General features: G+C 39.0%; 2 protein-coding genes across 9 annotated transcripts in view; one reads left to right on the top strand and one right to left on the bottom strand.

The window, feature by feature from the left end:
• Positions 1 to 9,802, top strand: part of Fak (protein tyrosine kinase 2 Fak) — a 47,043-nt gene extending 37,241 nt beyond the window's left edge. For 6 of the 8 annotated variants that reach the window (XM_077420054.1, XM_077420051.1, XM_077420053.1 and 3 more), the window contains 19 exons: positions 458 to 603; positions 980 to 1,155; positions 1,224 to 1,355; positions 1,443 to 1,592; positions 1,726 to 1,914; positions 2,089 to 2,169; positions 2,293 to 2,515; positions 2,693 to 2,728; positions 2,841 to 3,566; positions 3,650 to 3,854; positions 3,932 to 4,011; positions 4,119 to 6,043; positions 6,608 to 6,751; positions 6,818 to 6,967; positions 7,052 to 7,151; positions 7,257 to 7,488; positions 7,571 to 7,865; positions 7,951 to 8,293; positions 8,366 to 9,802. In XM_077420054.1, coding sequence (XP_077276180.1) covers positions 468 to 603; positions 980 to 1,155; positions 1,224 to 1,355; positions 1,443 to 1,592; positions 1,726 to 1,914; positions 2,089 to 2,169; positions 2,293 to 2,515; positions 2,693 to 2,728; positions 2,841 to 3,566; positions 3,650 to 3,854; positions 3,932 to 4,011; positions 4,119 to 6,043; positions 6,608 to 6,751; positions 6,818 to 6,967; positions 7,052 to 7,151; positions 7,257 to 7,488; positions 7,571 to 7,865; positions 7,951 to 8,271 — 5,301 coding nt within the window. In that variant the 5' untranslated portion in view covers positions 458 to 467 and the 3' untranslated portion in view covers positions 8,272 to 8,293; positions 8,366 to 9,802. Of the gene's footprint in view, positions 1 to 457; positions 604 to 979; positions 1,156 to 1,223; positions 1,356 to 1,442; positions 1,593 to 1,725; positions 1,915 to 2,088; positions 2,170 to 2,292; positions 2,516 to 2,692; positions 2,729 to 2,840; positions 3,567 to 3,649; positions 3,855 to 3,931; positions 4,012 to 4,118; positions 6,044 to 6,607; positions 6,752 to 6,817; positions 6,968 to 7,051; positions 7,152 to 7,256; positions 7,489 to 7,570; positions 7,866 to 7,950; positions 8,294 to 8,365 lie in introns of those variants that run through there. The other 2 variants (XM_077420049.1, XM_077420055.1) reach the window with 2 other exon arrangements.
• Positions 9,723 to 13,015, bottom strand: LOC143904996 (sister chromatid cohesion protein DCC1). The gene is made up of 8 exons (XM_077420069.1): positions 12,803 to 13,015; positions 12,538 to 12,711; positions 12,204 to 12,405; positions 11,925 to 12,117; positions 11,619 to 11,835; positions 11,408 to 11,517; positions 11,142 to 11,325; positions 9,723 to 11,083 (listed from the first exon to the last, which is right to left on the bottom strand). Exons 1-8 carry the CDS (start codon positions 12,820 to 12,822, stop codon positions 10,978 to 10,980), a joined length of 1,206 nt encoding a protein of 401 aa, XP_077276195.1. The 5' UTR covers positions 12,823 to 13,015; the 3' UTR covers positions 9,723 to 10,977.
• Between the last annotated feature and the right edge of the window lie 494 nt (positions 13,016 to 13,509).

The raw sequence follows: 13,509 nt of genomic DNA, 5'->3' as shown, positions 1-13,509 counted from the left end.
ATAATATAGATAATTGTTTTCATTGATCGAGCGTCGGAGTTTCCTGAAAGTCATTAGGCGGTGTTCAATCTTTAAAGGGCTGCAGAGTTTGTTTTTTTAGTCACGAAAAGTTGGTTCTAGAAAATAATATAAAAATTCTTAAGTACTGCATTTTATGTGAATTAAAAGAATATTTCCTTTTTATGATCAGAGACATTATAAAGTCTCTGCGACCCTCTAAAGATTAAAGTCGTTAAAACGCCGGCACGGAAAGTCCGAAAACGCGGAGACCTCGGGTCTAGTTTTGCCGCAACGGAAAATTTCGTAGACAATCTTTCATGAGACACGCTGATTAATTGATCTTTACTAAGTGCGGGACCTACGTTCGTTACACGAGCGGTCTTATGAAATAATGCATAATTGGCGCGGTGCAGCGAGCGTTCATTAAGTCGACCCTTTTGTTTTCTTTTCCACGTAGCCATGAGGGGATGAGCACTGGAGCAGGAGATGGAGGTGGAGGCGGTGTCGGAGGTGTCCAGAGCAGCGGCGGCGGAAGGAACACCCCGCCGCATGGCTCGCCCACCCTCATGGATAAGACGACCTTAAAAGTCCATCTTCCCAACGGTAAGTTATTCCTTCCCGAAATACCTCAAAGGACCCGTGACCCGTTGCGTTAGACGAGAAAATGAAGAGACCGGTGTTGACGAGACTCGCTTCCCGCTAAAACAAATAAAATCGTCTCGCCAATCAGGATATTATTATCAGTTTCTTATGTTCTCGAACGTGTTTATTTCTCATTTGTAAATATTGTATCAATCGAAGGAAAGATTGTATAAATTTCGCCAGCCTTTATTGATTAATTTCTCTTCTTGCAAGATGAATATAAGAACGAATCTATATCCCGTTATAAATACCATAAAAACGAAATATGTGTGCCCTGAGAAGAGAAGAGACACAGGTTTATCAATTCTATTGTTTGTTTCTCAATACTGTAATTCAGGTGGGTTCAACGTCGTCAAGTTCGGTGATGCAATCGACGTTAGAGGTATCATCTCTTTGGTAACTAGTCGATTAGCCGTTGGTACTAGACATTATCGAAATCTGTACGCGATGAGACTGCATCATCCCGGATCCGGAGAGAGTTATTGGTTGCATCAGGATACAACGATGTATCAGGTATGTACGCGTATCCAGCATATCGATATATTCTGTTTCTTGCAATTTACTCGACGTATTCGTCTTAGGTGCAAGAAAAGTACGAGCGAAAGCATCCGCATTGCGAATGGAGGTACGAGCTTCGAGTGCGTTATCTTCCTCAGAACCTAAACGATCTCTACGAGAAGGATAAGGTCACGTTTTACTACTATTACGATCAGGTACGATAATATGTCAATCGACAATTAAGCGTGATGTTTAACGTTTCAAAAAGAAATTGCAAATTACATTTATCTATGCGTATTTAGGTGCGAAACGATTACCTGCTTGCGAATCACGCCACTCTGGATCAAGACGTTGCGGTTCAGCTCTGCTGCCTGGAGATTCGCTATTTTTTCAAGGACATGCCGCAAATTGCTCTGGACAAGAAGAGCAATCTGGAATATCTGGAACGTGAGGTAAAGTTTCTCGATGCGACAAATCTTGTCCGCGACAATAACTTGGATTTCACGGCAATATAGTCTGCATATTCGCATTCATTCATCCCTCTCGCCGTACAAAATATACGAGTAGAATGTATCTCTTTCACAGGTCGGTCTACACAAATTCTTGCCGCGTTCGGTGCTGAACGGGATGAAGCCGAAGGCGCTCCGAAAATTGATACAGCAACACTTTAAAAAAGTCGCGGCGTTGTCTGAACTCGAGTGTATGTTTAAATTCTTCGATCTTCTACGGGCGCACTATCGATTCGACCAGGAGAGGTTTATATGCGCCTTAGGGGTAAGCATAGGGAAATCTAGCGTAATATATATATATATATTTCTTACAAAAATAAAGCAGTTTTTAAGCGATAAAAATATGAAAAATACATGCCCTGCATACGTAGAATTTATGTTCACTTTTCATGTTTATTATACTTAATCGCACTTACAACTTTTATTCTATAACTTGCAGTCAAGCTGGTCAATACCTGTAGAACTAGTCATCGGACCGGACTTAGGTATATCTTATATGGCTCATCGAGGCGGAACAGTGGTACATTTTACTATACATCTTTTATATTATATATATATTGTTTTCTAATATAATTTTATGGTAGCTTTTTAGAATAAAAATAAAATAAATAACCAATTTTTTAAAATAAAATTTTGATTATAGCCGACTAGGATGGCAGAATTTTCGCAAATACAATCCATTCAAACATTGGTGTCGGATTGCAAAGAACATGCGAAGGCGTGCATTAAATTGAGAGTCGCGGGTGCCGCGGAGACTCTCAGTATCACTTGTTCCAGTCTGGATCAAGCGGAAAGCCTCGCGGATTTGATTGATGGATATTGTAGACTGGTCACAGGCAGTAACACTTCATTGTGGAATAGAAAAGGTAAGAATAAAAATATTATTGTTGCTATTACGTGACAAAAATCTAATAAATTTTATCTTTGATATTTCTTCAATACTATTTAAAAAAATATTCAAATTATTCCTTTAACCTATTTTTTATAAAAACTTGTTTTATTAATATTAATTATTAAGTCTCCCTTTATTCTGTATTCGCAAGCTGGATCATGGAAGAATTATCCCTGTCCATGCAAAGGTAAACAAACTAGAAAGGCGTCGTTTTATATAAGTTTTGAATATTTTGTGAAAATGATATTGTGACAATGACATTTTATTTATACGCGCGCAAAATGTGATTTTAATTATAGATGCACAACCGCCGAAATATAGGCAAGATGGTGCCAGCAGTCCAGCGGAAAAGAACGCCGGTAAAACTGGAACTATTTTGTCTGAAGATTATGCGGAGATCGTCGACGAAGAAGGAGATTATTCGACACCAGCTACTCGAGACTATGAGATAGTCCGAAATCAAGTAGAATTAGGTGAAATCATAGGGGAAGGTCAATTTGGTAATGTCCATAAAGGATCATACAAAGGAAGAGATGGTCAAACCATCGCTGTTGCCGTCAAGACTTGCAAGGTCGATGCGGATCTTGCCACTGCCGAGAAATTCCTCGAAGAAGCCTATATTATGCAGCAGTTTGAGCATCCGCATATTATCAGATTGATCGGAGTCTGTTCAGAGGCGCCGATTTGGCTCGTGATGGAATTAGCCAGACTCGGAGAAATGCGCGCTTATCTACAATCTAATAAACACCGTCTGGATCTTGCCACACTTCTACTGTATACCTTCCAATTGAGCACTGCCCTCTCGTATCTCGAAAGCAAGAAATTCGTGCATAGAGATATCGCTGCAAGAAATGTGCTGGTTTCATCACATAGTTGCGTCAAGTTGGCGGATTTCGGCCTTAGTAGATGGGTAGAAGATCAGAGTTATTATACCGCGAGCAAGTGTAAGCTGCCAATTAAATGGATGGCGCCGGAAAGCATAAACTTTCGAAGATTTACAACTTCATCCGATGTTTGGATGTTCGGTTAGTGTTTTTAAGGCTAAACTCGTTTTAAGAAAAATTGTTCTTCTCTTAAAAGGACGCTAATGAATTTATCGTTGTTCTAGGTGTATGTATGTGGGAAATTTTAATGTTAGGCGTAAAACCATTCCAAGGTGTGAAGAATAACGAAGTGATACGCAAGCTGGAAAACGGAGAGAGACTTGCGCTTCCCAGCCACTGTCCACCGCGATTATATTCTCTAATGTCTCAGTGTTGGAGCTACGAACCTAGCAAGAGACCGACGTTTAAAGAGATTAGAGAAACGTTACAGTGAGTATTTAAAACGTTTGTAAAATGTATAAACGTTTTTTCTAAATTATATTACATGCTTTTTTAAATCATTATAGCGAGATTTTGCTAGAAGAGAAACATCAGCAGCAGGAGACGATGAGACGAGAGAACAGAAGGGTACAAGCCATGTCCTGGGGTATGTAAGAAATTGTCTATAATAACGATGTGGTTCAATTTTTTAACAAAACGCATACGTGTGCATTCGATATCGAATCGACATCTATAAAATAATCCGTCCTATAGGTGCAGACGATGTTCCGCCGCCAAAACCGTCACGGCAACCGCAAAATACAACGGAGCAGTCGCAATTATCCGCGGCACCGGTATCTACGTACATCGTGGCGCAAAGTCCCGAGGTTCTCGCGCAACTTCTCAAGGACAACCAAGCTAGAGGGGTATGTCCCTCCGTGTACACGACACCCGCGTCTCCCTTCAACACCCTGGCGGTGCAATTTCAGGACGAGGATCAAGTCCTGACCACCGCCGTTGTGTCCGACTTACCCTTCTTCGATCCTGCGCTTTCCGAACCGCCGTCCATCACTGCGCACGACACCACCCAATCGGGTGATTCCACCCTGTCCGACACCAACCTCGACTCCCTCGATTCCTCAGACACTCCCCTCATGTCGAGCCTGAGCATTTCAGACACGGCAGTGCAGACGCAGTCGCCCGCCGCCAACCGAAAGCAGCAGAAGGTTAAAGAGATGCAAAACTTGTATGCGGTTAGCTCGAAGGTGGTCGGTAGCATCACGGGGGACCTGTATTCCCCCGTGCAGAAATTCTCCGCGTCCAGCGCCGTTCCGCCGCCACCCGCGGCCGCGTCAGTCGTGTCAGCCGCGGTCGCGGGCAACACCTGTGGCGAGATATACGGACCGGTCACTAGTTTCACCCAGAGCTCAGCTATCGTTGGTAATCTCAGTCAAAGCGCTAGCTTAGGTGGTAATTATGGTGAGAATCCTGGCAACTTCGGTCCTAGTAGTTTGGGCAGCAGTGTTATAATACCGAATAGTAGTAGCCAGACACAGTTCGCCGCGAGTGGTTCGCATGCTCTCAGTCAATCCATTAATTACGGTAACTTTGCTGCTAACAACACGAGCCAAATATTTGGTGGTGGTGGCGGTCAATCTACAAGTCAGAATGTTAGCGTGCAGAGTGCTGGCGGTAATAGTAGCGGCGGAGGTGGTGGTAGTAGTGGCGTTGTTTACTCTCGTAATATTAGTTCGGCGAATGTAGGTAGTACCGTATCGAATGCGGAATGTTTGTACGGTCCGGTACTCAAGTTCCGCGCCCAAAACGCCCAACCGCAATTAGCCGTAGTCGCGACTGCGACTGAGTTAAAACCCGTTGGCACAGCAGCTGGAAATTACGGTCAAGCTGGAAGAAGTAATCTCGTAGCGCAAAATCTACAATCGCAGCCGATATATCCGCAGAACTATCCGCACCAGCAGATCTATTCGAATATCGCTCAGCCAGGACAGCAGCCTATGTATCTGCTGCAAATGCAACACGTGCAGAATATCACGCGGCAGAGTGCCGTTCCTCAGGCCGTGTCCTATGCGGCAATACAGCACTCGAACCAACAGTCTCAGTTGACCGGCGCCAATCCCATTTACACGGCCCACGCTACATCCGTGTCGGTGGTCCAAGCTCAGAAGGTGCACATGCCAAATTATGTTCACCAAGCTCAGCCCGGGATTAGCGGCCAGCCAGGGACTTGTCAAGCAACCGGTGCGAATCAATCGGCGAGCATTGGGATGATGCAAGCTTCCTCTGTTCCGTCACACTTTGTTATGTCATCTTCAGCGACTCCGCAGAATATCCATTCGATTCCATCCGTCTACATAGTAGACCAACAGCAACCGAGTTCCCTTGGTTCGATTGATTATACTCCAGTACACGTTAGCAATGTAATGACGGGCATGACCGGTGCGCATCAGCAACACGTAGCTCAACCTCAGATGGCTAGCGGAGTCGCGAAAGCGGCAAATATATCGCAAATTGCGACGGGCGTCGCCAAGATCACCACCTTCGTGACACCACAAAAGCAGGACGAGCAGTTGACGAGCTCGACCGACGGCACTCTCTCTGGCTCTCTGATCTCTTCCGCTGTCAGCGACAGCACCGTGTCGTCTAGCAGCTCGATGACAGAGGAGGCACAACAAGATCAGGTTTGACCATGCCTCCTAGGAATGTGACAAATGCATCTTCTATATATATGCCACGCCACGTCTTGTTTTGGTTTTTTATCTGGTCCGCAACACTTTCGCATCACTCTACACCTCGGTTACAAGTCGGATGTATATTTATATATTACGCGCTTCTCTGGTGTATGCAAGATACGTACGCACTGGCTCACAAACGGATCTTCTACTTTGTTGCAATGCGATCGGAGAACTTATTTTTTTTAGAAGAAATCTCTTAATTTGCCGTTCAGTAGGCTAATAATTTTTGCATGAAGAATGGATGTCACTGATGAATTGCTACCAGTAATTATTTAAACTGCATGTAGCGAGTACGCGAATGCACTACTTCTATTTTATATTCATTTTATATATCTCGAGAAATATGCGTCTCTTTAATTTTTCCTGTATATACGTGTATATTATCGAAAAACGATTGTAACATAAATCGTTACGAAATCATCCCATATTTTATAACATTAGAAAAGAACCTATAAATGTTGGATGAAAATAGGTCACATTTTTCACATAATATCATTTTTGTTGTTCTAGAAAAACGTACATTCGCAACTGTTCGACAGTCTGACTGACGATTTCAATAGTGGCATTGATGATGAACAAAAGCTACTGGAGCAACGGTTATTGGAACAACAACGACAGTCTGAAGAGGATAGCCGCTGGCTCGCAAGAGAAGAGGTATATGTTAAAAGACTTCACCGTTAATTGAAATGATCTAAATCTTCATTTTCCTCATTATGACAGAAACGCTTATCGATTGCTACGAGTGGTGATGAAAGTGCTAGTCCCCCGGTTCCACGATCAGTTACTCAATCACCGAGCCACGAACCGCATTCTGCCAATACTGGCTCTCTTGGCTCGGATAAGAGTTCCGATAAAGTAATTGTAGTAAAGGTGAGCCACCGCGCAATGATTTTATCAATGCAAATCACCCGTTGCAACGTAAATATTTATACATTTTTTTTTTTTTTTTTGCAGAAAATGGAACCTACACCTACTGCAGATTTAGACAGAACTAACGATAAAGTATACGACTGCACGACAAGCGTCGTTCGTGCAGTTATGTCATTATCGCAAGGTAAGAATGTACTAATCGAAACAAAATACATAACAGCTAATTGAAATTGTCGAAAAATCATATATTGTAGTACGTTGTCATGCAAGAAAGAAAAATGAATTGCAGGTGTTCAACAGAGCAAGGCTGATCAGTATTTAGAACTAGTACGTAGAGTAGGTGTCGAATTAAGAGCATTATTATCATCTGTGGATGTTCTGGTAGAAATATTGCCAATATCCGCGCATCGCGAAGTAGAAATGGCGCATAAAGTATTAAGTAAAGATATGGCAGAGCTAGTGACAGCAATGAAATTGGCGCAAAATTACAGTGCCACTACGTTGGACGCGGAATATCGAAAGTAATTATTATTTTATGATTATTAGTAGATTAATACGGGAGACATTGAAAATAATTGATTAACATTACGAGTCTCTTTTTAGGGGAATGCTTTCTGCAGCTCATATCTTAGCCATGGACGCGAAGAATCTCTTGGATGTAATCGATTCCATCCGTATTCGTTATCCATATGTGGACACTCAGATTTGCCAAAGGCAGAGCGATACTGTGAACAGAACGCGCGAATCTACACCCGAGAATCGCATTCGTTCAAGTCAGTCAGGCGAGCAGTTGTTGAGGAGAAGTCAGTCGACCGAACGACAAGAAACGACCTTCAGACAAAGCCAAAGTGGTGATTTGTTACATAGAATGGGTCAGTCCGTAGATCGATCCTCACCGGTAAGTTAAATATCTCATTGAGATTATTATAACTTCTCAAAATAACAATGATAGAATAAATGCGATTGAAATATCTACTGTTCAGGGAAGTCAGTCCGACCTTAATTCCGGCAGCAGTTTAGAAAGAAGACATAACATAGTAACTAATAGCCTTGAACGTAACTCAACAGCGAGGAGACAAATGGCCACTAACAGTTTAGAGAGAAAAAGACCTTCATTGATGTGTAACGCAGGGCCTATGAATAATTCTGTTAATTTGCTGCCTATGGTGCCAGTCACTTGTAATTTGGTTCAGACTGTGAGTCCCGTCATACATCCGAGTCAGTCGGTTACAACAGGCGTTACTCAGACGGTATTTACGGCTAACAGTAAAACTACAAGTGAGACTTCGATAAATGACAGCTAACAATGAGGTGCCTTGAACTAAGGTAAATCATGAAATGTGTTTCTCGCATAAATGAGAGGATTATTTAAACGATTATCAAATGGATTGATTCCAGGTCTACTTCGGATCATTGCTTAGCATGTATATAAATAGATGATATACTACCAAGTTACCCGTGTGTACACATCTACACTTCAATACTTTAACAACGGGAGATCTAGTATTTGTGCTTTTTAGCTCTTTTTAACATTTACATATGCAGACGTTTTATCTAAGCGTACTTATAGATAGGACAGTATTCATTAGTTGTAATAGTAGAATAGGAAGTTTATCACTAGAGAATTTAAGTCACAGCTATAATGAAATCACAACTCCAAAGGATTTAGGATTATCGTTACTATTTGTTATACTGTTATACTATACAATGACGGTATGTACGAGGTGATGCAAAGTTATGTTTTACCATAAAGATAGGAACGTCATTTATTAAATTTAACACATTAATATGAACATTATTAAATGAGGTAAAGGTCTCAAATTTATTCACACCGTTTCATCATATTTATTCTAGCATCGCGCATTCGCGCTTTAAAAATTTCTTGATTTTATCTGCGTCATCTCGTATAATCAATTTATAATGTATACATACATACAAACAAACGTATCTCAGAGGTATGTACGTATATATTTAAACGGATAATATTTTCTCTCTTCGAACAATACTGCACGAGAATATAATTTCCTGTAGGATATAATCGATGTTGTTTTTAACGCAAGTTCGTAATTTCATAGTCTATTTCCTACCTAGGAATATTATGGGCAGTAATTATAATGTAAAAAGAGGGACTGGATGTGTGTGTGTGTGTGTGTGTGTGTGCGCTCGCGCGCGCGCGCGTGCGTGTGTGTGTGTGTGTGTTATTTCTATAATAATTATTTAATGGTTTATATTAGTTTGCGACGTTTATATACGAAATGTTTTATAAAAAGTAAGAACCATTTTTCAGCGACGAGGCAGTTCCTACAAGATATTTTTAGGAAGTTCCATTTTTGCATAAGTATACCATTAATAGTTCATCAATGCAATACGCAGCGATGTATTCATACGTACGATGCATTTGCAAAATCCGCGATCGAATACTTTATAGATAAAAAAAAGTATTCCATTTTTACGCATGTGCTTTTTGTATTCCTGGGGAAATTCGTCTTGGGAATATCTGTGAGAAATGTTCTTAGTATTCTGACACATTATAATTGTTGTACTGATGCGTCTTATCCGTATATCGTTACAATTGGCATGAACGTAAAATATTTGTAGTTTGCGAGTTGTAAATTTGATATTTTAAATGGTATGTGGCTTTAAAGATTCATGTGCCAAGATGTGCTTATACGCTCAAAAGAAACGAATACTATGTTTGTGTGTTGTAAGTTTCCTGTCAAAGAAGCTGCTATCCCAGGAATCAGGAAATAATGAATATTTATAATTATTGGTGCTGTTTTATTTGCGAATACATCAAATACTTCTTTTATTTAAATATATTTAAAACATATGTAACACTATACATGAAAAAAAGACAATGTGTATTAACCCTTAAAGCGCACATGGGGTGTAGGATACCCCACTCCGAACTTTGTGCTCTGATAAGTCCCATTAAAATGTCTTTCAATAATTTTTTAAACAATGTTAATTTTAAGAAATCGCTATAACTTTTGTTTATCCTTAAAATACATGACTTTAACTTCATTCAGAAATTTTTATGCAATAAAATAGTCACGAGCGTCGTTACAGTACATACTTAAAGACACTGGGGTATCTCATACCCCCCAGTGCGCTTTACGTAATTTTTCGGAGGTGTGCGCTTTAAGGGTTAAGTAAATCAACATCAATTTGGCCATTATGTATTATAATGCAACGCTATACATATATTTTATTATAAGAATCTTTTTTATCATTTGCGAATATTAAATTAAAAATTATTTACCGTTGTGAGAATCTTTTCTTTATTTTTCTCCTTTTTTTATTGCATTATTTTACAAAAAGTAGTAAAAGCATTTTTAATAAATTTCTTCGATATTTTTTAATTGTATGAAATTATTTATGTATATGATTTGTATATTTTTACGAGATTTTCCAGCATCATTTATAAGTAAATTTATATTCCTTCTTTTCTTCGCACAACACGTATTTATATAAGTTTTATTATTTGACACACGTAACAAACACTGATGAGGTCATTATCGAATTTAAGAATGATTATATACAATTCAATATACTTTTCTGAAGCATATTATATTCAACTGTAATTACCAATAACGTCAGATATTAAAGAGAAAGTTGGTAAAATGCTTTTGTAATAAAATTTTATAGTCAATGGGATAACGAGAGTTTATGGCCAATAAAATTGATAAATTATCGTCTAATCTAAAATTATCGTCTTTTGATGAACGAGTGAGATGAATAATAATACATTCGCTGATAATATCGCTGTTACATCAGTGAGGTAATAAATGAAAAAATTAAATTATATAATCTTATTTCTTAAAAATATTTATAAATTGTGCAAATGTGTAACTATATATATGATCACGAGCTAAATAAATTACACGTGTCATTTTAACATTGTAAACAATTTTGAAATATTGTTCCGACATTAATATAATTAATCAATAACCATGTATCAGTATTTATTGTAAGACAATTGAATGCATACCACAAATGTAGTCAGTATATCACTTGCCATGTTTTGACCCGTAATATTTTATCCCATTTTTTGTCGAACATCTAGCATATTTCGTTAAAAGTGCATTAACATTCATTGCACCTTTTGTAAAACGCCTAAAAGAAACAATTATATAAGATTTAAAATAATTACAATATGTACTCTTTCACTTACATAATATAAGGTGTTATCTCTTCAACGGTCCATTTAGCTTTAATTTGAAAAAGTTCATTAAGTCTGTCGTGAATGTTGTTCGGTAAGTCTGCCTCTGGACAAGACACGATTTCTTTTTGCATTTTTGAAGTATTGTACGTTACAAGGGCCAATCCATATAAATACTCTTTCTTTACCTGCATTTCTGAAACACAGAAATTTTAAGTTCAAGAAAAGACTTTGTCATATAGATTACGATTACGATTTCAAGCTTATTAATTTCGTACTTTCAGGAATTCCAATGCTCCACGTTTCCATGAATTCTTTGTATTCGGTGACAGGAGAGGCAGCAAGAAGAACCTTTGCTATCATTGCGCAGCATTTTTTTTCGTTATACCTTTTCAAGAATCAATTATATTTAAAAAATGTAAATTATTTGTGTCACAAAATTTTCCCATTAATCACTATACGTATAAAATATAGTAACAGCGTACATACATGTACAATGGACTGCCATCATCCTTTGTCTTTGTGCTTACTTCCGTATATCTTTTGAATATAATATCGAACACCGGCTCATGAATAAGCTCCTTTAAACATTCGTACGTACTCTCTTTGTCTACTTGATCGAATTCCCAATACTGTTCTCCAAAATAATCCAACATCAAATTCAAACTCCTTGCTTCTATGTCAAATGATATAAAGCGCAAATAACCTTAATACAAAAAATTTCGAGTTAAACGATATAATTTGCACGAATAATATAAGATCTGCTATAATACAATAAAGATTTTTATTACATACCATCTAGGTCGGCTATTAAGAAATCTGACAAAGCTTGTTTCAACTCGTAATCACTGGCTTGCAACTCATTTTGTAATCTTTCCCAACTGTACAACGCCTTCCGATCTATCGTAGATTCATATTCCAATCCATTGAAGGATGACGAATCAAGCAGAGTGGACAAACTTGACAGATCAGGTTTGGTTTCCTTCACCTTAAACACAAGAGATTACAATCATGTGTTTTCTGCGATTCAATATTTTAGATATAATTCAGATATAAGACAATTACTACAAGTACCTCATAGTACGAGTTAAATATTTTCTTTACGTTACGTTTCTCTACAGTTCTCTCGGTTACTTTCCCGACACCTGTCGCTTTGCCTAGCTTCAAGTTTGGAACCAACAACCACGAGTTGGATATCTCTGCCTCTCTGATCTCGTAGGTCCGAGTTTGCGTGCACAGCGCAGCATCGTCGTGTTTGTTACCACGAAATGATATTCTAGCGTCACAAAATTATTTACAATCGCTTTATTCTGCAGAATAACAATTGCAATGTTAAAACGTTCAAGAGAACTCTCAAGGATCTACTTCACGAAACGATAATTGAAAGGGAGATTGTTGAAGAACGTACGCGTCTCCTTCGCTTAGTGCTCCCAATATGTGCTCGTCTACCTCCAGCAATATCAAATCGTCGATCTGATGATCTTTCATGGGATACAAACATTGCGTCACGGCGTTTAAATCGGACTCTTTAATTGCAGCTAATTCCAAAATCTCGCTAACATTCTCCTTCGTGCGGACGTTCCTTGACGGGAGGACAGAGAGAACGATTGTAAAATTATAACGTCAAGAACACATGGAAAATTTAAGATAATTTCTGTTAAACGATAAATCACCCTTTGTCAGCAGATTCCATATCGACTTGTGATTCTCAGTTTTCTTTAATTTCTCCGTTGAATATCTGCTAAAAAATCCTTGTAATTTCCTAGTAATTTCTTACTAATACCAGAGAGAAACCTGAGAGAGGCTATTCCCGTATTCCGGCCTTTTTCGTGTATGTCGCATTTTCCGACGCGCCGCCTGAGAGGGTGCCATTACATGGAGCGCGGAAACGCGGAAACGCGGAAGCGCGGAACAGAATAGTAACTAGATTCCGCGTTTCCGCGAGTTGAGTCCCGCACGTTTGAACGGAAAAGCGGAATCCGCTATTATCGTGTATGTAGGCTGCGTTTCGATATTCACTGACAGTACTTAACGCAGCCTATGTATGTACCCTGGCTTGCATATAAGATATACTTCATAATAACCATCAACATGATGTTTGGATCTATAATATTATACTGCCACTTTTATTAAATAATAAAGTAATCGAAGAGTATGTGTAAAAGCTTTTTTTTTCAATGTGATTAAACAGCTCCGAAATTTGATGGAGTATACTGTATCCGCGTTGACAACGGATTTTGACGCGTTCGTTCCGCGAGTTTGTTTCTCCTTATATTACATGGAGCACAATTTGCGCGGAAAAGCGGAACAGTATAGTGACAAATAGACATTTGTATTCATTTCTTAAAATTGTGTTCACTTAATTCATTGCAATTTTTAT

The sequence above is a fragment of the Temnothorax americanus genome, unplaced genomic scaffold, assembly GCF_048541705.1.
Source record: "Temnothorax americanus isolate GAGA-0224 unplaced genomic scaffold, ASM4854170v1 Scaffold6, whole genome shotgun sequence".
NCBI lineage: Eukaryota > Metazoa > Arthropoda > Insecta > Hymenoptera > Formicidae > Temnothorax > Temnothorax americanus.
Note: the sequence above shows the minus strand (reverse complement) of the source record. Positions and strands in the feature narration are given on the sequence as shown.